Below are 22,613 nucleotides of genomic sequence, written 5' to 3' on the forward strand. Positions count from 1 at the left end.
TGCATTAAGCTAACAGCGTTAGCATGCAGGCGTCGCTAGCTCTACACCGGACACACAGGGTTGAACCTGGCATCCACCTTCTTGTCCGACTCGGGATAAGAAAAACAAAAAGCTGAATTTCCACAACAACTGGACAACAACATCCACCTTGTCTCCCAGGTAGGTGGTGGGGGCGTGCCAGTGCAGGTCCTGGTAAACATCAGGGACGTCGCTGAGATCGGCCTCCACCAGGTCCTGACCCGGATACACCGTGACGGGCACTTCCTGTTTGTCGGCTCCGAGCAGCGCCCAGCCCGTCATGTCCATCACCTGCGGCAGAGGAGGAAACGGAAAAGAAGAGGAGGAGGAAGACGAGGAGGAAGAGGAGAAGGGAGGTGCCACTCAGAGGTTAGTCAGTTTGGTCTCAGTGTAGTCTGAGTTCTGTGTGTATTCTGGGGGTGGTCTGGGTGTAGTTCCATGGTACCTCCGTTCGCCGCTTGTCCGAGCTGCGGCATCGGTCTGTGGCTCCGAAACAGAAGCAGCTGGTGCAGCCTTTGGGGTTGGTTGGGTCCAAGTGGAACGTACCAACTCTGCACTGGTCACAGCGGGAGCCCTGCACGTTCTCCTGAAGAACACACACACACACACACACACACACAGGGAGTGAGGAGGGTGTGTGCGTGTTGTTAATGTGTGTGTGTGTGTGCGCGTGTGTTTCCCACCTTGCAGAGACACTGTCCGGTGAAGGAGTCACACACTTCCTCCTCAGTTCCCGCGTCGTTGCAGTCACATGGTCTGCATTTGGGGTAACCATGGAAACCAGGAGCGCAGCGGTCACACTGGCGGCCGATGACGTTGTTTATACATCTGGAAAAACGTCACAACAGAGTCAGCAGCGCGGGTGTTGGCAGCCGTCGCTGTTGAAGTGCATTCTGGGATACGTGCCACGCCCCCACACTGAATCAGAGGCGGATCCTAGGGGCGGAGCCTTTCATGCAACGTTGAGTCAAATAATTACAACCAATCTAAGTTTTTACGCTGCTGTAAAGTTGTAAAATGTCCATTCTGCCCTCGATGTGACGCAGCGTCAACGTGAACAACCTGACTATTCCACACGTACTGGAAGATACACTGGTTGAGCTGGCCGGTTGCTTAGCAACAGTGGCCGGTCGTTGCGTCGGGTCTTAAATTTGTCTGAAGAGCTGAAACATTTTCAAGGCGGCAGAGCCTCCGACGGACACACACTTCTCTGTATCACACAGGGGCGGGGCTCATCGCAGGTGGTGGGGCTTCTTGTAAAGGGGCGGCGTTTATTGCATAGGGGGCGTGGTCAGGTAACCACGTGAAGTGAAGGAGTGAGACGCCGGACGTGGCCGGATTCTCTCACCACGCCCACCAGTGGCGGCGCCTGAAGCTCGCTCCTCGCGACTCACCTTTCTTCTCGCAAATCGATACAAAACATCGATGGAACGACGGCTCCTAACTCGGAAAACTCCTTGGTTAGTACGCTCGTAAATCAAGGTACCACTGTACCTTCAACTTCATATAATTGATAATCAACATCAATCAATGAATCACCGATCACTCCAGGTTCATTTTATTCTGTGGGTATGCAACGTTTCTAGACTGTCTCCTAGCTCCTATGTAGTAGCTCAGCACCTCCCGTCGTCCACTGACCTGCACTGTCCGCTCTGGTGGTCACAGCTGGCCTCAGGGGTCGTGACCCCGGCACGCGAGCAGTTGCAGATCTCACATCCGACCACCGGGTGGCAGCCAAACGTCTGGGGCTCACACTGGATGCACTCCGGGCGCAGGGTGCGAGGCGGGCAGATACAGTCCCCTGTGACCGGCTCACACAGCCTGGAACCACAGCTGCAGGCTGCGGAGGAGGGAGTCCAAAGTTAGCCCTTACCTCAGCCCTCGTCCCACCTCCTTGACCCCAGCCCTCGTCCTACCTCCTTGACCCCTCCCCCGGCGAGGGAGGAGCTTAGAATTTCTCTTACATGGAGGGGAGGTGCAGGTGTCAGGAGACGGCAACTTAAACAACACCACATAAAACTGTAAAACTTGACTCACTGGGTGTTCATCACCCAGCAAGACTCCCTCCTTGACCTCCTCCCCCCAGTCCAGCAGTAACTCACGCCTGCAGTTGGGAAAGCCCCAGTGCCCCGTGCTGCACATGGAGCAGTCCCGTCCGATCACATTGGGGCGGCAGCGGCATTGCCCGCCGAACGCCTCGCAGGTGTCGCTCTCGGCGCCGACCTCATGGCAGGCGCACGGCAGGGCGCCGTTGTTGAAGAAGGCCGACAGCGACACCGCCGAGCTGAGGCAGAACGGAGAGGAGGAGGACGGACTGGGAGACGGAGACAGAGTTAAAGGGTCAGCGCACCACGTCTCCTGTCTTGTGTTGTTTTAGGTTAATGATCATTTTACTGTTTATTTATAGGTTCAACAAAACAAATGTATTCATCGTTAAAAACATATACAGATATGTAGAGCTCCACAAACTAAACAGAAACTGAGCTGATGATAGAGCGACATCTTGAAGTGCTACGTGGAAGGAGCGTGCGTCCTGACTGACTGGTTTTCAGACCAGTTAGAAACAATAAACAAGAAATAACCAGAAACAATGGAAAACAATTTTTCACATGTTAAGCAAATTGTTGACAACTCGTCCACTTTTCCCCCACCCCTCTTCTACACAGTCCTCATCGAAACCAGGTTGTTGCTCCATCTTTACTCAGTCCGTGCTGGTGACTTCCTACCTGATGTAGAAGCTGTTCTGTCCACAGCTGCTGATGAAGTCGTACGACTTGTCCAGAGGTTCCTCGTTCAGGTAACTGGAGCTGTAGCGGCCTTCAGGGACCACCATCACGTAGTCCTACACACACACACACACACACACACACACACACACACACACTCTTAATATGGTAGCCAGAATCCCGTTTCCTATTAGATACTGTAATAAATGTATTTGTAATATTTCTAATATACATTTATATTATCTTAGTTTATTAATTGAATGAAACACATACATCGAACCCAGTCAAATATAATTTGATATAATCCAAGATAAAATGGTCGAATCTAATCCAGTCTAACCTAATCTCTTCCAACCTAAACCAGTTTTATCTAATACAACCCAAACTAATCCAGTCTAATGAAATATAATCCAACCTAATCCATCCTCATCTAATCCAGTCTAAATTGATATATTCAAGTCGAATCTAATCTCCATCCCCGCCTCTCACCAGCCACAGGGTTTTTCCTTCAGGGATCTGGACGGTGAGGAAGACCTCGTGGTCGGTCACGTCCAGGATGATCTGGTTCTCCGCCACCAGCACGCCACGGCAACCGTAACCATGGGGACAGAAGGAGGCGTTGGCGTGGCCTGAGGATGAGTGAACCAGAGATCACAACATCATCTGGAGGATTTGACTCCATTACATGGGAATAAACGTGAAAGTAACTTTGATGGGTAATATAGAGAAAGTTATTTTCCCTTTGAGTCAAACCAATACCGTAATTACACTAAAAAACACGCAACACAATGATAAACACGGCAGAACAGACCTTTATTTTGGGAAACTCTTCACATGACTTTAGGTCTAAATGGATGATTCGTTTAAAAACATCACCAAATGAATGTGGTCCAGAAGTGAAAGTTAATAAAAAAACAAAAACATGATTAATCGTCATTCATCATTGTACATTTCTGAAGTCATTTGTTGCTTTTTAGCTTCGTTTTTTTACTTGATTCACAGCCGTATTGATAATTGATCATTCTGGGTCATTATGAGGTCTTACCCTGCCAGATCCGCCCCCCGTTGATGTAGACCTGGACCGGGTAGGATGGGTGGAGCGGCTGGTGGTAGTGGAGGATGAAGACGTAGCGGCCCAGGGAGTGGACACGGGTGGAGTACACCACGGCATTCTGCAGAGAGAGAGACAGAGAGACAGAGAGTGGGAGAGATGAACTTAATGAACTAGAACGGGATGTGGGAGCGAGGAAGGTCGGGATGGGTCTCAAGGTCAAATAGTTGGAGGGTGATAAGGATGTGCTGTTAGGATCAGAAACACCTGGCAAACACCAAACATGGTCGTTTGTTAATTTAAGTTAGGGTTATCCAGAGCTCTTCACGGATCCCAAAATTCAGACCGAACCCAATTGGACCTGGGAAATTCATCCCGAGATCCCATTGGAATAAAAAAGAGAAATTAAAATAGCTCTCAAAATGCTTAAAAATAGGATGATTCTTGTATGAGCATCATACAAATAATGGGAGGTTCTGAGCCGTCCCTGGTGAAGGCCTCACTCTCCAGACGTCCCGACCAAAACCTCCCAGTGTGAGAGTGTGTGAGCGCCTTAGTTAGAAAACTGGTTTGGAGCCTCTGCTGCCCCCTACCTGCAGGCTGTCCAGCCGGACGTGCTCCGGGGTGTCGGCACCGAACGGAGGCCTGCCACCCCCGCTCCAGGACGGCTGCTCGGGCTGCTGCTGGGCCTCCACAGGGGGCGCTGCAGGCGGCGAGGCCAGGACAGGCTCCTGGATGGAGGAGGCCTGACCGTCCTTCAGAACCAGGGTGTCCGACGGGGTGTAGAACCGGGACGGGACGCAGGCCGAGCTGGAGGGTGGAGGGCAGAAGGAGGGCTACGTCAGGTCTGAGATTCCCAAATTCCCAAATTGTACGTGTGCGTGTGTCTCCGACATCTCTGATGAAGGCCTGTATCCTTGAAACGTAAGCCCGTTAAACACAGACCATTATTGGTCTGTGTTTAACGGGCTTACGTTTCAAGGTGTTTATCTCCTTCCCAACCTTTACCCAAAGGCATAATATCGTGGCCACGGCTTCCTTCAATTCCTGCAATTACAGCAGTCTCTAAAAGTTCAAATCAAATTGACGAACAACATCCTACAACCACCTTTTCTATCCTATTCTATTACATTGAGCAGACGCTTTTATCCAAAGTGACTTACAATTATTCAAACAGCGACGGACGCAGCCATCAGGAGCAATGAGGGGTTAAGTGTCTTGCTCAAGGACACTTACAGCATGCTAGCAGGAGGAGCCTGGGATCCAACCAGCAACCTTTAGATCACTAGACCACCAGCTCTACCTCCTGAGCTACCATTATCAAAGACAGGTGACACCTTATCTTTTCCTACCATGGAATGGGAAAGAGACCTTGCTGTTTCCACCGATGTCAACCTGTGGAAGCTTATTTGCAACAACACCTTCTCAATGAGCCGCAACTCCAAAATGCAACTCATCCAATATAAGATACTGCACAGAGCTCATATCACGGAACACAAAATGTTCAAAATGGGTTTTGTGGATGAAGACGTTTGCTCTCACTGTTCCCTTGATACCAGAGATGACTACTTTCATGCCATGTGGCTCGCCCACCTATCCTAGCATTCCGTACCAAGAAGCTGTCAACCCTTCTGGGTCGCAGCATTCCAGTCTCCCTGTCTGGATGTCTCCTCGGTAACTTCTCCTCAATTGACCCACCACTTAAACACCACCAACACATTTTGATCGCCGTAACAATGGCCAAGAAAATTATATTACTCAATTGGAAAAAGAGAGAATGTCACCACATCCCAATGGTTACAGTTATTAATAGATTACATCTCAATGGAAAAACTATTGGCAATATCCAAAAACAAGGTTGATTCATTTCATGAAATATGAGCTACTTATATCACTGACATACAGTGGGGCAAAAAAGTATTTAGTCAGCCACCAATTGTGCAAGTTCTCCCACTTAAAAAGATGAGAGAGGCCTGTAATTTTCATCATAGGTACACTTCGACTATGAGAGATAGAATGGGGGGAAAGAATCCAGGAAATCCCATTGTAGGATTTTTAATGAATTAATTGGTAAATTCCTCTGTAAAATAAGTATTTGGTCACCTACAAACAAGAACGGTGAGCAAACATCCCAGAACCACACGGGGGGACCTAGTGAATGACCTGCAGAGAGCTGGGACCAAAGTAACAAAGGCTACCATCAGTAACACACTACGCCGCCAGGGACTCAAATCCTGCAGTGCCAGACGTGTCCCCCTGCTTAAGCCAGTACATGTCCAGGCCCATCTGAAGTTTGCTAGAGAGCATTTGGGTGATCCAGAAGAGGATTGGGAGAATGTCATCTGGTCAGATGAAACCAAAATATAACTTTTTGGTAAAAACTCAACTGGTCGTGTTTGGAGGAGAAAGAAAACTGAATGGCATCCAAAGAACACCATACCTACTGTGAAGCATGGGGGTGGAAACATCACGCTTTGGGGCTGTTTTTCTGCAAAGGGATCAGGACAACTGAGCCGTGTAAAGGAAAGAATGAATGGGGCCATGTATCGTGAGATTTTGAGTGAAAACCTCCTTCCATCAGCAAGGGCATTGAAGATGAAACGTGGCTGGGTCTTTCAGCATGACAATGATCCCAAACACACCGCCCGGGCAACGAAGGAGTGGCTTCGTAAGAAGCATTTCAAGGTCCTGGAGTGGCCTAGCCAGTCTCCAGATCTCAACCCCATAGAAAATCTTTGGAGGGAGTTGAAAGTCCGTGTTGCCCAGCGACAGCCCCAAAACATCACTGCTCTAGAGGAGATCTGCATGAAGGACTGGGCCAAAATACCAGCAACAGTGTGTGAAAACCTTGTGAAGACTTACAGAAAACGTTTGACCTCCGTCATTGCAAACAAAGGATATATAACAAAGTATTGAGATGAACTTTTGTTATTGACCAAATACTTATTTTCCACCATAATTTGCAAATAAATTCTTTAAAAATCAGACAATGTGATTTTCTGGATTTTTTTTTCTCATTTTGTCTCTCATAGTCGAAGTGACCCTATGATGAAAATTACAGGCCTCTCTCATCTTTTTAAGTGGGAGAACTTGCACAATTGGTGGCTGACTAAATACTTTTTTGCCCCACTGTAACTCCATCCATTATTACTTGAGTCTTCCTAAGTCGGGGCAATGTCATGGTGTTTTGGGGCATGTGGGGGTCCTCCTGGTCTGCCGGGGGGGTGCGGTTGGGTGGATGCCTGGGCGGCTCTGGGGACATCCGTGGTACGTGGGCCTGTGTTCTTGGGGGATCCCGGGGGCCCCACGGGGGAGTTGGGTGGTCTGGTTGGTGATGCCCGCTCCATTACCTGAATTGAGCTTCCCTGTCTCCGGGGGGGGATGTGCTCCAAGGGAGTACCTGCAGCTGGCGTCCGTGTGTTGGTTCGGGGCGTGGTTTTGGGTTCTGGGGCGAGGGTTGGGGGTCGCTGGTTCGGTTGGCCCCGTGGTCGGCAGGTTGACGCGCCGCTGGGGTCGCACGCCCTGTGGGCGGGGTGGCTGGGCTTGTGTGTTCTTGTGCGTCGTGCCGGGGCTGGTTAGGTGTTCCGTCTGGTCCTGTCAACCTGAGTCCTGAACCTGGCTGGCTGTGCTAGGCGCGGGGCTCAACATGGCCGTCTCCTGTCATCACACCGGGCTGCCGTGGTACCTGCCCTCTGATGCTCTCGGTGCGCGGGGCGCTCGTGGGTGGGGGTGCCGTCTGCCGCCCTCTGTTCTGTAGTCCGAATGCTCGGCGGCTGGCCGTAACATGGAGGTGCCCCACGCTGGGCACTCGCTGCTATGTGTCTGGGCACTTGGCGCTTACGCCGGGTGGTCTGGTCGGCTGCGGTGGGGCGGGTGCCCCCCTTGCGCGGGGCGTGGGTGGGCGTGGGGGTCCTGCCGGCTCGCCCATTGGGCGGGCGGCTTGAGCGCGGTGTCGGTCTGTCGCCATGGGGCCAGGATCCGGGCCCACGTTCCGTGCCTTGCACCCGTGGCCTGGGTTCTGTGCCGGCGGCTGCGTCTTGTGGGGTGCGGGGTCTCCTCGTGCTCCCTGGGCCGGGCGTGGGGGTTGCTCCACGGCCCTCTGGCTTCTCTGGGGGCCCGGGGGTCTTCGGTGGCCGCAGGGCAGGGTTCTCGGGGCTTTCCTGCAGCCGTAGGGTGTCTACAGGGCTGCGGAGTTCGGGGGGCTTCAGGGCCCCTTCCGCTGCTTGAAGGCACCGCGACATAATACCAACCTTATACACCAGAACCAATGGGATAAGTCATGTACACACACACACACTCACCCACACACCCCAGCTCCCCTGGTTGCATCCCTCTACTTTCCTCCCTCATTTGCTGTCATAACTATGACAGGAAGACGCCACGTGACCAGTTGTGCTTCCACTTTTCCTGGACCTGATTCTCTGTTTTTCAATACATGTTGTCGTCCAATGTTTTTAATGTAAATGTTGTTTGTTTCTATGTTTATTTATCTCACCGTGGTGATTCTCCTCTTGGAGTAGTAATGATGATCAGTTGTTTTCGAGCCAAACATGATAAATAGTTCTCCAAAGAGGGGGGTTGCTGGTGGTTGTGTGCTCTGCTCGTTCCACAGCTCCTCACAGGACAGAGTTACTGCAGCAGTTGTTGATGATTAAAGATGAATAAAGAGTTTCAATGCAGCTTGAGAACTTGAACTCAAGTTGCAGACTAACTCTAACTCCTGAATGCAAATGGCATTGTTGTAAATGCTCTGTGTTGTATGTCCAGATAACAGCACAGGTTAAAAAAAAAAAAAAAAAAAAGAAACATTAGCCTGTTCTGTCTCACCAGGATCTGATCTTATGTGACAGTTGAAATTGATATATTTAGTGTGTTATCTCCAAAAGCTGAAATGAGTGAGAGCTGAGTGACCGTGGTTTTGTCTTCCACGACAAAATGACAGGTGCTAGGTTTACAGGTTTACAATAACTGTCAAACAGGCTTTAGTTCAGTTATTTTGGAAGGTCAATGTGATGGTTCATTAAGTGTCACTATGGCAACGTCATACCCCTGGACGTGTTTATGTGTGTGTCCAGGTGTGTTTGTTTGTGTCCAGGTGTGTTCAGGTGTGCCCAGGTGTGTTTGTGTGTGTGTCCAGGGGTGTCCAGGTGTGTCCAGGTGTGTCCAGGTGTGTTTATGTGTGTGTCCAGGTGTGTTCAGGTGTGTGTCCAGGTGTGTCCAGGTGTGTCCAGGTGTGTACAGTTGTGTTTATGTGTGTGTCCAGGTGTGTTCAGGTGTGTGTCCAGGTGTGTCCAGGTGTGTGTCCAGGTGTGTAGGTACCTCTCAGGTGAGAACTGTCCATGCGTGCTGATGCACTGGACTTTGGGCTCCACGTACTCCATGGTGAACTGGTCTTTATGGACCAGGAAGACTTTGTGCTGCAGGGAAAAACAATTAGGAAAATTTATATTAAATAAAAACATAAAACGATGCGGAACTTTCAGTGAACAGCCTCGATGATAGTCATTGGTTTGGCTTAATAACAACATTATAATTGACATAAAATCCACTTTTCTGCATCACATAAAGAATTGATCATTTATAAAGCTCTGTTGTGGCAAAGTAGAAAACTAAAGAGCTTTATTTAAAATCTGACATGCTGGGGATTTCTTGATTTGAGGTTTCTGCATTCAAATTGGATCATTTCTATCAACAATCTCACATTCTATTATTTATCTGTTTATTATTTCTGTATTTAATACCATCATCAGAACAACTTTCAAACAAGAGCAACTCCACTCTGTAGAGTAAGAACATGAAAGAGTAAATCCAGGAAGCTGAATTAACACTATTTACTTAGTGCATGTTGTTATATGTATAATGTATTCAGTATTTATTTTGTACTATTGTGATTAAATATTGCAAAGTTAACATCATGAAAAAAGCACAATTACAAATGTAAACTATTATGACATATTTATATTATTTATTTATGTAAGAACCAAACAGATTCACTGCAGAAGTCAACACAAAACAATTTATGATTTTATCTAATCTTAAAATGTCAAGACAAAAATATACAACGTGCGTCACGTGATCAGTGACATCAGAGGTCAAAGGCCTCCTCACCAGGAAGAAGCCGGCGCGGTGCGAGGTGAGCTGGACCTCGGCGTCAGACGGGAGAGACAGGACGGACACTCTGTTCCGGTCGTCGATGGCAACCGCCCGACACAGGAAGCTGAACACACACACACACACACACACACACACACACACACACACACACACACACACCCCCCTTAATGAAGAGCTGTCGACATGTGAACTGGATGTGATGCCATCAGGACGCCAGCTGTGTATACTGCTCTATGCAGTGACACACACACACTAGACGTGCACACTCACATGCACAAAAAACACAAACACATGCACACACATATGCATGTGCCCACTAACACACCAACGGAAACAGTAGACTTGCATACACACACACGCTAAAAACATGGACACACACAGAAGCACACACTAAAATATGCACATGAAACACACACAAGCACAAGACGTGTACACACAAACCCACACTATAATATGTGACCCACCGCAGCAAAAGTTGCCGTCTCGTACATTTGTAAAATGGCCAGCAGCACCAAATAAGTTGAAAAAACCTTTCTTGACGGAAAATGAGATGTTTCCAGATTTGTGTTCCTTTGTGTTTTTTTTATCTCAACGTATTTTCAAAACCGAGTTTGATTTATAAACCGTAGAAAAATTTTAAACCATGGAGTTAAATATTCCCGTTAGATGACGTGAGGAAACACTGTTCACTTAGCGAGACGCTGAACAGCGCTGAACAACGATCGATGGTTTCCTTTAAAACGAGCGTCCGGGTGAAGATCATTCCTCCATGTTCCATGTGATGTCAAGTCACAATGTGGAAGCGTTTTGATAAGAGTTCAACCTTCAAATGGTACTTTTACAAACACGGAGCCACTGTTGTGGAGGGGGCGTGTACCAACGTGTATCATTGAGTAAGAATTGCTGACGTCACTCCCGTAAACAAGACGAGGATCCGGTTTCACTTGTCTGTGAAAAGTCTGTTCTTATGGATGAGGAGAAGCGAACAAAAATAGTTGTGTGTTGTTGACGCTGTTCAACTTGATTCTGCAGGATTTTAAGTAGCCATGAGGCTTTGTTGGTCCTCCAAGCCCATTTGCATTGTGGGAGCTGATGAAGCTGCTGTGGGTAAAACTTTGGAGGTGATTATCTCAGAAACACTGGTTTGCCACACCCTTGTCATTAACAAGTCATAGCTTTAAAATATTTGCTTGATTTGCACAAGTGACAACCTCGTTTGGAAGCTCTGATTCTCCACTTTCAAATGATGCGGGGGGTCACATATGTGCACACACACACAAACTAACTCACACACAAACAAACAACCAGACTAATACACACACACCTGAACAAACTGCTTCTACATTCTTCAGGGACTCTGCTCCCTCCACCCCCTCACCCCCACCCTCCACCCCCTCACCCCCACCCACCTGTACTGGCAGTGCAGCAGGGTGAGACGGTGTTGGCTGCTCCTCCCACTCGGAGAGTTGACTGACACGGTGAGCGTCTGTGGCGACTCCTCCTCGCTGGAATATTCCAGAACCAGGACGAAGTCGCCGGGATCCGAGAGGCGGCTCCGGAGCTGCACGCTGATCTGAGGGGCCCGGGGAAACACTGTTATCAACACTGTTATCACTACTGTTATCATCACTGTTATCATCACTGTTATCATCACTGTTATCATCACTGTTATCATATTAAATATTTGCATCTGCAAAGCAATACCTGCTGCTGGATTCAGAGTGACCAATTCAGAGCAGACAACTGGGGCCTATTCCTATTTACCTCTTTATCCAACATAACATGATATTCATCTGTAACTCTATATACAACATAACCAATGTAACTACATACACAATATAACTCCATATTAATGTGTAACTCCAAATACATCTGTATTTCTATATGCAATACAACTCCGTAACTACACAACTAGTTAGTCTTTCCAACTAACTTCTAACTCTATCATTGTTAATATATAAAACTCTATATAGAATATAACTCTATAATACTCTTTGTAACTCTATATACAAGGTAACTGTATATACTGTACAGTGTAACCTTACATCCGTATATACAATGTAACTGTATATACAACGTAATTCTATAAACTCCTTGTAACTCTGTCCTGTAACTGTATATACTGTACAGTGTAACCTTACATCCGTATATACAATGTAACTGTATATACAATGTAACTGTATATACAATGTAATTCTATAAACTCCTTGTAACTCTGTCATGTAACTGTATATACTGTACAGTGTAACCTTATAACTGTATATACAAGGTAACTGTATGTAACTAGAAACATGTCTGTAATTCGAAATACAAAATGTTTAATAACAGTCCCTGTCATATATCTTGATATCATCCACCCTGCACCTCTCCGTCCTCCTCTCTCCATCTTTCTATCGCTCCATCGTCTTTCTATCGCTTTATCATCTTTTTATCGCTCCATCGTCTTTCTATCGCTCCATCATCCCTCTCTCACATCGTTTCCGCTGCAGACGGCCATGTCCGGGTGCCGTGGAGTCACCCTCTCTATGTGGCAGGGGCGGGGCAGGTGGTTGTCGTGGCGACAGCTGGCGTCATTGGCACTCAGCGTGGGGAAGGAGTCCAAAGACAGGTACTGGTAGAGCAGGCAGCTAGACGGGTGGAGAGACAGACAGGTCAGAATACACAGACAGCTAAGCCGGTAGAGGCGGACAGGTGACTTGATTTAAATTTCACAATCATCCAGTATCAAAATCCCTCAAAACCAACGTTTTCATTTTCATTTCTTTCAAACTTGAATATCAACCTTAAATTTGTTGAGCTCTTCTGTCTATAATCACGTTAAAATAGTTTTCAAGGTGTTCATCATTTTAGATTTCCATGCAATCACCAGAGAGTTACTTCCTTGTATGTTTGAATGCACCTCAAAGATGTATATTTATAGTACAATATACATGGTATCATATAAATAATAGATACAACATCCCATAATAACTGAGACCGCACTGACTTGGGTGTGGCATCGGCCGCAGGGCTGTAGAGACACGGCTCTGACACCTTGAGCTGCAGGATCGGAGCTTCGTAGTAGGAGCTGGGGAGCAGCACCAGGTAGTCCTGCACACAGTACTTGTTCAATTCACATCAAATACACACATTATACCAGGGGGGAGGAACCTCTGGCCCTCCTCCCCTTTAACGGCCCTGCAGTCACCATCAGGCGGCCCAGCGGCTGTCACACACATCTGATGTAGACTTTTTTATTTTCCACTTAAGGAAAACTCTGCATTAAAGGAACGAATGAAAACTTGATGGGTAAAATAAAAACAGTTTGTTGAGTGGAGTGTGTTGCGCTGACCAGCAGGATGCCCTCCGCCTCCATCACCACCGTCCAGGTCCCTGGGTTCAGGACGAACGGCTCCACAAAGCTGTTCTGGGGAACGTTGACGAAGCTCGGCTCCGAGGTGGGAGAGAAGACGATCTGCTTGGTCTGCTCCGAGCCTGGCCACGCACATACGCACACACACACACACACACACAGCAAAACACACACAGACACACACACATAAACAGCAAAAGACACACACACACACACACACACACGCACAGCAAAACACACACACGCACAGAAAAACACACACACACACAAATAGCAAAACACACACAGACACACACACATAAACAGCAAAAGACACACACACACACACACACACACACACACGCACAGCAAAACACACACAGACACACACACATAAACAGCAAAAGACACACACACACAAACACACACGCACAGCAAAACACACACACACGCACAGAAAAACACACACACACACAAATAGCAAAACACACACAGAGCAAAACACACGCACACACATAAACAGCAAAACACACACACACACACATCCAGCGAAACACACACACACAACCAGACACAGAAACGATGGTGTTAGAATCACAATGCGATTCTATGTCTGCATTGAAACCTGTTTTAGAAATTAGAAAACTCAACATTTCACGAGGATTTTGAAAAATCAAAACACAAAATAAACAGGAAATAAAAACACCAGGAGGTGCCGTCGGGGTCCAATCACAACGGCTTTGGGTGAACGATGATTGTCAGATATTCGAGTGGCACAAGCAGCGCCCTCCGACGGCCGACTCCTCCCACATGGTGAACAGTTTTTCCAGGTACACTGAGGATCATTCACACCGTTACTCCGCTGATGGCTCATTGTCAACCAGTTTAAATGACGCTGAACTCTGGACTCTAAACACTGAATGAGTTATTAGCGTTTGAAGGTTGTGAGAGCGCCACCTGTTGGCCAACGAACAGCATGCACATGTGCACCAAATTGTGTCCTATTTGTGCCAAGCGGTTTCTGGGATCGGGACAAAGTGCACCGTCCAGTCCGTGTGCGCTGTCAGACCTTGTTGAGATTGGTTCGTTTTATAGGAGGAGAATCTTAAAAAACTGATTTGGACAAAAACTGGCCGAAAAATCTGGAACGATGGAAATGGGCGTGGCTGAGCACAGTTGAACCCAGCATCAACCCGGGGAAATAACCCAGGGGATTTTTGTGTCCATCACAAAGGGTTCAGGAGTTTTGGGCCAAAAAGTAAAATGAGCTGGTTGTCGCGCCACCACCTGACCATGTTTGTATGATTTTTGTTGCTTGAGTCGTGGTTGAGATACTGAACTTTTCTGCACATATTTGGTGTCTCCAGGTCTTACGGTTTCTGAGATCCGGTTACTTTAAGTTGACATATGACATAATAATAAAAAAATTCAATCATAATAATAATCATTACAAATAATCAATCATAAACAATCACAAATTGAGGAGCTTTTTTATCTACTCCCACAAAAACACACACCACAGAAAAATCTTGAATCCAGTAAGCCCCGCCCACAGTGAAACGCCGTGCTGTGATTGGTGGAGACCTACCTCTGCGGTTGCTCTGATAGGCCGTTATTTTACCGCTGGTCGTGCTGCCCTCAGAGTTTAAATACCTGAGGATGACACGAGCCAGATAGACATCTGCCTCGCTGACATGAACCTGGAGCTTCACTGCTCTCTAGAGGAGGAGAGGAGGAGGAGGAGGAGGAGAGGAGGAGAGGGGAAGGAAAGGAACAGATAAGAAATGAGGAAAGGAGGAGAGGAAGTGAGAGGACAGAGGAGGAAAGAAGTGAGGGAACAAAAGAGCCAGGAAGGAGGGTGAGAAAAGTGAGAGAAAAGAAAAAGACAAAGTAAAGGATGAGGAGGAGAAAAAAAGAGGAGAGAAGAAGGTGGAGGTGGAGGAAATGCCTTGGTTATCAGCCCTGATGATGATGATGATGATGAGGAGGAGGCGTTGACATGTGACCCTAGAGGGGGGAGGAGGGGAGGAGCCTCCACCAACACACCAAGCGGACGGACGGAGCGACGGATGGAAAGAGAGAGAGACAGGGAGAGAGAGACTTACAGTTGCGGCAGTGTGGGGAGCGGCCCTCCTCCAGGACGGAGACTCGGCCCCGGACGTCAACTCCACCCGGGTTGGAGAAACGAAGGATCACCCGAAAGAGGTCTGGAGACCCCACCGAGACCGAGACCAGAACCCTGGACTGGTACCAGGAGGAGGAAGAGAGGAGGAAGAGGGGAGGAGGAGAGGAGATGGGGAGGGGAGGAGGAGGAGGAGCGGAGGGGAGGAGGAGGGGAGGAGGGAAGGAGGGAAGAGGAGAAGTAGGAGGAGGTGTGGGAAAAAGGATATAGGGGATGAAAGCGATGGAGGGATAAAGGGTTGGAAGGATGGAGGGAAAGAGGGAGGATGGAGGGATGGAGGAATGAAGGGTTGGAAGGATGGAGGGATGGCAGAGAGGAGGGACGGTGGAACGACGAGGAGATGAGTGGAAGAGAAGACAGAGAGAAGTAAAAGGGAAGAGAGAAGTGACACCTTAACACCTTCACCAGCAGGAGGCAGCAAACCAGCACAACCTTCAACCTCCACCAGAGTCTGGCACCACCCCTCAAAATGTCCTGTTAAGTCACCTCCTCACCAGGAGGAGTCCATTATGTTCCCTGGGTCCTGTTCTGTTTCCTACGTCCTATGTTCCCTAGGTTCTATATTTTATGGTCCCCAAGTCCTAGGTCTTATGTTCCCTAAGTGCTATGTTCCCTTGGTTCTATACCTGGATATATTTTTTTACGTGTCAATATATTTCCAACAATCAATTAGAACAGAATTATGTTGATGAGCATGAGACCCCTGACAATGTACACTGACATGTTAGAAATTATTTTTGTCCCGTTGAAGTAAAGGGACGGATTCAAAACCCAAAACAGCCTTGTTTAAGCCCCATAGCCCAGAGACATCACCACACCACCACATGCAGGAGCACAATAACTAGGGCCACATTCACTATATATATATATACACATATATATACACACACACTACATCACATATACAGTATATACGATAACATATTCACATAGTGAAATCTATATTAAATGTAAATAAAACAATATATATATTAAAAAATTATTATATTATATATATATATATTATAGTATACATGTATTACTATATTACAGATAACCAATATCAACCGAGATTAGCATTAGCCTAGATGCTGGGTGGTGCTGGGGGTTCTACCTGGATGGGGGTCATCTGGGCGTAGCCCCTCCAACTGAAGCCCTCGAACTCCAGCGGATCGAAGCCGAAGCGGACAGGGCGTCCGTCCAGCATGGTTCCCTCCTCCACCTCGAACTTAAGGTGGTGCAGGTCGGGGAAGTAGTGGTCCGGGCGGGGTCTGGGGGGGCAGGGTGAGACGGGATTATATCAACTCAATACCGATAATACTATTTATGCCGCGGCTCTGTGGAATACTCCATTGTGATTGGTCGATGGCGGCAACCAGCGCTCAGTTATTTCTGAATAACAAACACTGCTCTCTTAATAATCAGCGTTGCTACAGGCAACCACTTCTCCTCCTGGTTTCATGTCCCTCGGATCACGACACAAATAAGCCAATGCTAACATTAGCTGGTGGCGCCATCTTGTGGTGTTGCGTCAAAACTACAACGCGAGAGTTTAGACAAATATGGACGTCGAAATCAAAATCCCCAGTGCAACGACCTGGTCACCCTGTCGGGTAGTTTTGGGGGTAGTACAGGGGGTTGTTGTTTTGGGGGTAGTACAGGGACTTGTTTTGGGGGGAGAACAGGGGCTTGTTTCAGGGGCTTGTTGTTTCAGGGGGGAGTACAGGGGGTTAGTGTTTTGGGGGGTAGTAAAGGGGGTTGCTGTGTTGGGGTAAGTACAGGAGTTTGATGTTTTGGGGGGAGTACAGGGGCTTTTTTTTTCGGGGGGAGTACAGGAGCTTGATGTTCTGGGGGTAGTACAGGGGCTTGATGTTTCGGGGGGAGTATAGGGGCTTGTGGTTTCGGGGGGAGTATAGGGGCTTGTTGTTTCAGGGGCTTGTTTCGGGGTAGTACAGGGGCTTGTGGGTTGGGGTTTGTACAGGGGCTGGCTGTTTTGGAGATAGTACAGGGGCTTGTTGTTTCGGGGGGAGTACAGGGGCTTGTTTTGGTTGTAGTACAGGGGTTGATGTGTTGAAGGTAGTACAGGGGCTTGTGGTATCAGGGGTAGTCCAGGGGCTTGTGGTTTCAGGGGGAAGTACAGGGGCTTGTTTCGGGGGGAGTACAGGGGCTTGTTTTGGTTGTAGTACAGGGGCTTGATGTGTTGAAGGTAGTACAGGGGCTTGTGGTATCAGGGGTAGTCCAGGGGCTTGTGGTTTCAGGGGGAAGTACAGGGATTTGTTGTGTTGGGGTTGTACAGGGGCTTGTTTCGGGGGGAGAACAGGGGCTTGTTTTTGGGGCTGTACAGGGGCTTGTTCCAGGGGCTTGTTGTTTTTGGGGGAGAACAGGGGCTTGTGTCAGGGGGAGAACAGGAGCTTCTTTCGGGTGCAGGAGCTTGTTGTTTTGGGGGGAGTGCAGGGGCTTGATGTTTTGGGGGGAGTGCAGGGGCTTGATGTTTTGGGGGTAGTTCAGGGGCTTGTGGTTTCGGGGGGAGTACAGGAGCTTGATGTTCTGGGGGGAGTACAGGAGCTTGATGTTTTGGTTGTAGTACAGGGACTTGTTGTTTTGGGGGGAGTATAGGGGCTTGTTTCAGGGGCTTGTTTCGGGGGGTAGTACAGGGGCTTGTTGTCTTAGGGGGAGTACAGGGGCTTGTTTTGGGGGGAGTACAGGGGCTTGTTGTTTTGGGGGGAGTACAGGGGCTTGTTTTGGGGCAGAACAGGGGCTTGTTTTGGGGCAGAACAGGGGCTTGTTTTGGGGCAGAACAGGGGCTTGTTGTGTCGGGGGGAGTACAGGGACTTGTTGTTTCGGGGGGAGTACAGGGGCTTGTTGTTTTGGGGGTTGCACAGGGGCTCTTTGTTTCGGGGGGAGTACAGAGGCTTGATGTGTTGTGGGTAGTACAGGGGCCTGATGATTTGAGGGTAGTACAGGGGATTGATGATTTGGGGGTAGTACAGGGGCTCGCGGTTTCGGGGGTTGGTTAGGGGCTCGCGGTTTCGGGGGTAGTACAGGGGCTTGTGGTTTGGGGGGTAGTACAGGGACTTGTGGTTTGGGGGGTAGTACAGGGACACGTTGTTTTGGGGGGGAGTACAGGGTCTTGTTTTGGGGTTAGTAAAGGGCGTTGTTTTGGTGGTAGTACATGGGCTTGTGGTTTGGGGGTAGTGCAGGGGCTTGTTTCGGGGGGAGTGCAGGGGCTTGTTTCGGGGGGAGTGCAGGGGCTTGTTTCGGGGGGAGTGTAGGGGCTTGTTTCGGGGGGAGTGCAGGGGCTTGTTGTTTCGGGGGTAGTGCAGGGGCTTGTTTCGGGGGTAGTGCAGGGGCTTGTGGTTTCGGGGGTAGTGCAGGGGCTTGTGGTTTCAGGGGGAGTACAGGGGGCTTGTTTCAGGGGGAGTACAGGGAGCTTGTTTCAGGGGCTTGCTGTTTCGGGGGGAGTACAGGGGCTTGTTTCGGGGGGAGTACAGGGGCTTGTTTTGGTTGTAGTACAGGAGCTTGATGTGTTGAGGGTAGTACATGGGGCTTGTAGTTTCGGGGGTAGGACAGGGGCTTGTTTCGGGGGTAGGACAGGGGCTTGTTGTTTTGGTTGTAGTACAGGGGCTTGATGTGTTGAGGGTAGTACAGGGGCTTGTGGTTTCGGGAGTAGTACAGGGGCTTGTGGTTTCGGGGGTAGTACAGGGGCTTGTGGTTTCGGGGGTAGTACAGGGGCTTGTGGTTTCGGGGGGAGTCCAGGGGCTTGTTTTGGGGGCTTGTTTCGGGGGGAGTACAGGGATTTGTTGTGTTGGGGTTGTACAGGAGCTTGTTTCGGGGGGAGTACAGGGGCTTGTTTCAGGGGGAATACAGGGGCTTGTTTTGGGGGTAGTAAAGGGTGTTGCTGTTTTGGTGGTCATACAGGGGCTCGTCGTTTCGGGGGTAATACAGGGACTCGTTTCGGGGTAGTACAGGGGCTCGTTTCGGGGGGAGTACAGGGGCTTGCTGTTTCAGGGGCTTGTTGTTTCGGGGGGGAGTAAAGGGGCTTGTTTCGGGGGGAGTACAGGGGCTCGTTTCAGGGGCTCGTTGTTTTGAGGGTTGTACAGGGGCTCGTTGTTTTGGGGGGAGTACAGGGGCACGTTGTTTTGGGGGGAGTACAGGGGCACGTTGTGTCGAGGGGAGTACAGGGGCACGTTGTGTCGAGGGGAGTACAGGGGCTTGTTGTTTTGGGGCAGTACAGGAGCTTGTTTTGGGGGGAGTGCAGGGGCTTGTTGTTTTGGGGGGAGTACAGGAGCTTGATGTTTTGGGGGGAGTACAGGAGCTTGATGTTCTGGGGGGAGTACAGGAGCTTGATGTTCTGGGGGGAGTACAGGAGCTTGATGTTCTGGGGGGAGTACAGGAGCTTGATGTTTTGGTTGTAGTAAAGGGGCTTGATGTTTTGGTTGTAGTAAAGGGGCTTGAAGTGTTGAGGGGAGTACAGGGACCTGGTGGGGATGGTAGCTCAGGAGGTAGAGCTGGTGGTCTAGTGATCCAAAGGTTGCTGGTTCGATCCCAGGCTCCTCCTGCTAGCATGCTGTAGTGTCCTTGAGCAAGACACTTAACCCCTAATTGCTCCTGATGGCTGCGTCCGTCGGTCTTTGAACAATTGTAAGTCGCTTTGGATAAAAGCGTCTGCTAAATGACTAAAATGTAAATGTAAATGTAAATGACTTGATGTTTCTGGGGTAGTACAGGCGCTTGTGGTTTCTGGGGTAGTACAGGGGCTTGTTTTGGGGGGAGTATAGGGGCTTGTTTCAGGGGGAGTACAGGGGCTTGTTTCAGGGGGAGTACAGGGGCTTGTGGTTTTGGTGGTAGTACAGGGGCTTGTGGTTTGGGGTAGTACACGGAGTTGGGGGTTGTACAGGGCTTGTGGGTTGGGGGTTGTACAGGGGCTTGATGTTTTGTGGTAGTACAGAGGATTGCTGTTTTGGGGTTAGTACAGGGGCTTGTGGTTTTGGGGTTAGTACAGGGGCTTGTTGTTTCGGGGGAGTACAGGAGGCTTGTTCCAGGGGGAGTACAGGGAGCTTGATTCAGGGGGAGTACAGGAGCTTGTTGTTTCAGGGGGAGTACAGGGGCTTGTTTCAGGGAGTGTACAGGGGCTTGTTTTGGGGGGAGTACAGGGGCTTGTTGTTTTGGTTGTAGTACAGGGGCTTGATGTGTTGAGGGTAGTACAGGGCCTTGATGATTTGAGGGTAGTACAGGGCCTTGATGATTTGAGGGTAGTACAGGGGCTTGTGGCTTTGGGGGCTTGTTTCGGGGGAGTACAGGGATTTGGTGTGTTGGGGTTGTACAGGGGCTTGTTGTTTTGGGGGTAGTACAGGGGCTTGTTTTGGGGAGGGTACAGGAGCTTGTTTCGGGGGGAGTACAGGGGCTTGTTGTTTTGGGGGGAATACAGGGGCTTGTTGTTTTGGGGGGAGAACAGGGGCTTGATGTTTTGGGGATAGTAACGGGGCTTGTGGTTTTGGGGTTAGTACAGGGGCTTGTTGTTTCGGGGGAGTACAGAGGGCTTGTTGTTTCAGGGGCTTGTTATTTCGGGGGGAGTACAGGGGCTCTTTGTTTTGGGGGGAGTACAGGGGCTTGTTTCGGGGGGAGTACAGGGGCTTGTTGTTTCGGGGGGAGTACAGGGGCTTGTTGTTTTGGTTGTAGTACAGGGGCTTGATGTGTTGAGGGTAGTACAGGGGCTTGTGGTTTCGGGAGTAGTACAGGGGCTTGTGGTTTCGGGGGTAGTACAGGGGCTTGTGGTTTCGGGGGTAGTACAGGGGCTTGTGGTTTCGGGGGGAGTCCAGGGGCTTGTTTTGGGGGCGTGTTTCGGGGGGAGTACAGGGATTTGTTGTGTTGGGGTTGTACAGGAGCTTGTTTCGGGGGGAGTACAGGGGCTTGTTTCAGCGGGAATACAGGGGCTTGTTTTGGGGGTAGTAAAGGGTGTTGCTGTTTTGGTGGTCATACAGGGGCTTGTGGTTTTGGGGTTAGTACAGGGGCTTGTTGTTTCGGGGGAGTACAGGAGGCTTGTTCCAGGGGGAGTACAGGGAGCTTGATTCAGGGGGAGTACAGGAGCTTGTTGTTTCAGGGGGAGTACAGGGGCTTGTTTCAGGGAGTGTACAGGGGCTTGTTTTGGGGGGAGTACAGGGGCTTGTTGTTTTGGTTGTAGTACAGGGGCTTGATGTGTTGAGGGTAGTACAGGGCCTTGATGATTTGAGGGTAGTACAGGGCCTTGATGATTTGAGGGTAGTACAGGGGCTTGTGGCTTTGGGGGCTTGTTTCGGGGGAGTACAGGGATTTGGTGTGTTGGGGTTGTACAGGGGCTTGTTGTTTTGGGGGTAGTACAGGGGCTTGTTTTGGGGAGGGTACAGGAGCTTGTTTCGGGGGGAGTACAGGGGCTTGTTGTTTTGGGGGGAATACAGGGGCTTGTTGTTTTGGGGGGAGAACAGGGGCTTGATGTTTTGGGGATAGTAACGGGGCTTGTGGTTTTGGGGTTAGTACAGGGGCTTGTTGTTTCGGGGGAGTACAGAGGGCTTGTTGTTTCAGGGGCTTGTTATTTCGGGGGGAGTACAGGGGCTCTTTGTTTTGGGGGGAGTACAGGGGCTTGTTTCGGGGGGAGTACAGGGGCTTGTTGTTTCGGGGGGAATACAGGGGCTTGTTGTTTTGGGGGGAGAACAGGGGCTTGATGTTTTGGGGATAGTAACGGGGCTTGTGGTTTTGGGGTTAGTACAGGGGCTTGTTGTTTCGGGGGAGTACAGGGGGCTTGTTGTTTCAGGGGCTTGTTATTTCGGGGGGAGTACAGGGGCTCTTTGTTTTGGGGGGAGTACAGGGGCTTGTTTCGGGGGGAGTACAGGGGCTTGTTGTTTCGGGGGGAGTACAGGGGCTTGTTGTTTTGGTTGTAGTACAGGGGCTTGATGTGTTGAGGGTAGTACAGGGGCTTGTGGTTTCGGGAGTAGTACAGGGGCTTGTGGTTTCGGGGGTAGTACAGGGGCTTGTGGTTTCGGGGGTAGTACAGGGGCTTGTGGTTTCGGGGGGAGTCCAGGGGCTTGTTTTGGGGGCGTGTTTCGGGGGGAGTACAGGGATTTGTTGTGTTGGGGTTGTACAGGAGCTTGTTTCGGGGGGAGTACAGGGGCTTGTTTCAGCGGGAATACAGGGGCTTGTTTTGGGGGTAGTAAAGGGTGTTGCTGTTTTGGTGGTCAT

General features: G+C 49.5%; 1 protein-coding gene across 1 annotated transcript in view; it reads right to left on the reverse strand.

The window, feature by feature from the left end:
• lama5 (laminin, alpha 5) overlaps positions 1–22,613 on the reverse strand; it is a gene marked incomplete at its 5' end in the record, with an annotated part of 118,944 nt that overhangs the window by 42,739 nt on the left and 53,592 nt on the right. The window contains 17 exons of the mRNA XM_080014483.1: positions 148–309; positions 464–604; positions 702–846; positions 1,657–1,858; positions 2,121–2,332; positions 2,745–2,860; positions 3,234–3,373; positions 3,790–3,916; positions 4,389–4,605; positions 9,115–9,212; positions 9,904–10,012; positions 11,319–11,482; positions 12,383–12,536; positions 12,896–12,999; positions 13,241–13,383; positions 15,346–15,484; positions 16,516–16,672. Coding sequence (XP_079870609.1) covers positions 148–309; positions 464–604; positions 702–846; positions 1,657–1,858; positions 2,121–2,332; positions 2,745–2,860; positions 3,234–3,373; positions 3,790–3,916; positions 4,389–4,605; positions 9,115–9,212; positions 9,904–10,012; positions 11,319–11,482; positions 12,383–12,536; positions 12,896–12,999; positions 13,241–13,383; positions 15,346–15,484; positions 16,516–16,672 — 2,530 coding nt within the window. The remainder of the gene's footprint in view (positions 1–147; positions 310–463; positions 605–701; positions 847–1,656; positions 1,859–2,120; positions 2,333–2,744; positions 2,861–3,233; positions 3,374–3,789; positions 3,917–4,388; positions 4,606–9,114; positions 9,213–9,903; positions 10,013–11,318; positions 11,483–12,382; positions 12,537–12,895; positions 13,000–13,240; positions 13,384–15,345; positions 15,485–16,515; positions 16,673–22,613) is intronic.

The sequence above is a fragment of the Zeus faber genome (assembly GCF_960531495.2).
Source record: "Zeus faber genome assembly, chromosome: 15".
In the NCBI taxonomy this organism is placed as follows: Eukaryota; Metazoa; Chordata; class Actinopteri; order Zeiformes; family Zeidae; genus Zeus; species Zeus faber.